Source organism: Octopus bimaculoides, chromosome 27, assembly GCF_001194135.2.
Source record: "Octopus bimaculoides isolate UCB-OBI-ISO-001 chromosome 27, ASM119413v2, whole genome shotgun sequence".
NCBI classification, from domain to species: domain Eukaryota; kingdom Metazoa; phylum Mollusca; class Cephalopoda; order Octopoda; family Octopodidae; genus Octopus; species Octopus bimaculoides.
In genome coordinates this window covers 12,512,088-12,513,457 of record NC_069007.1, presented here as the reverse complement: position 1 = coordinate 12,513,457, position 1,370 = coordinate 12,512,088, and the positions used below count along the sequence as shown (strand labels likewise).

At 41.2% G+C, this 1,370-nt stretch overlaps 1 protein-coding gene and 1 long non-coding RNA gene across 6 annotated transcripts in view; one reads left to right on the top strand and one right to left on the bottom strand.

Moving 5' to 3' along the window:
- The window catches only part of LOC106869117 (uncharacterized), a 492,367-nt gene that overhangs the window by 109,398 nt on the left and 381,599 nt on the right, over nt 1-1,370 (top strand). The window lies entirely within an intron of this gene.
- LOC106869116 (synaptotagmin-7) overlaps nt 325-1,370 on the bottom strand; it is a 426,210-nt gene continuing 425,164 nt past the window's right edge. For all 3 annotated transcript variants that reach the window (XM_052977233.1, XM_014914662.2, XM_052977234.1), the window contains exon 4: nt 325-481. In XM_052977233.1, coding sequence (XP_052833193.1) covers nt 353-481 — 129 coding nt within the window. In that variant the 3' untranslated portion in view covers nt 325-352. The remainder of the gene's footprint in view (nt 482-1,370) is intronic.

Here is a 1,370-nt window from a genome sequence, read left to right as displayed (position 1 = left end):
GTACATAATTCCTCATCTCTTAAATATAGAACAGTATTTCATCTGTCTTTATGTTCTGAGTTCAATTCTGCCAACGTTGATTTTACCTTTCATTCTTTCAGGGTCGATAAATTAAGTACCAGTAAAACACTGGGGTTGATTTGATCGACAAGCCCCCTCCCACCAAAATTTCAGGCCTTGTGCCTTTAGTGGAAAAGATTATTATTACTTTATTGTGTCCGGGGAGGGTCATTCTCTTTTAGTGCCTTATTACGTATGTAACACACTCACTGGTTCGATTTCCACTCATTTACTTATTTATTTTTTCTGAAACTTTTGTTGCATCTTGTAACCTTTCCAATAGTGATTATTTTTATTGTTTCTTACCTGAGGTTCCAGTGATATCTTTAGCTTTGAGATCTTTAGCCTTCTTCACTTCAATAATGAGTCGACCCACTGCTGGTTGGTAGCAAAGCGAGAGAAGCAGCTCACCAAGCTTGCCCTGCAGGGAAGAAGGAAAACAAAAGATAGTAGGAGATCAGAAGAGAAAGGAAAAGTTGATGAACAATTAGAGATAATAGATTGGTAGAAGCGAAGAATCAGCAGGTGTAATAAATAGATATATTGATGGACAAATGGATTGGTGTAATTGCAGAAATGACAAACAGACAGAAATAACAAATGGTTATGGCACACTACAGAGATATAATAGGTAGATCGATGGATAGAATTTCCAGCTCAGATATAATTCTACAATGATAAAAGCGCTGAGTTCTATAGTTGCTACCACTACCACCTTAACCACTCTTCCACCCCTACTAACACTACCATCATTATTGTACATCTACTGAATGATCTCCGTCATATTCTTGATGGCCTCGATATCCACTCTTGAACCTGGAATGGGTGAAATGGGCTGCTCCTCTTCTGATATCTGGTGTGAAGTGCATGGTGCATGGTGCATGCCAAGCGCCTTGATAGGTGCCAATGCAGCTGATGCATGACCCTCAGTCGAGAACAGTGTTGGTTGAGGAGATTGACTGGGGTGTTACATCTGTCAAATGGTAATGCAGGTGTCCCAAAGTAAGCTCAGTGTGGATGGAGACCACATGTTGAGCAAAAAGGCAAAAGCTCACTTGATCTCTGTTTTCCCATCAAGTGTGTGTGAGAGATCATCACTACTTAACATCTGTTTTCATGCTGGCATGCGTAGGACAATTTGACAGGAAGTGGCAAGTTAGAAGACTGCCCTAAGGCCTGTTATCTACTTTAGCATGGTTCCCACAGAGCTGGAAATTGCCAACCACAAGGTGTACTGGATGCTTTTTATGAGGCACCAGCAACACTACAGTCACCAAGTAACTTGCCAAAGATGACCATTCAGCGGGGGG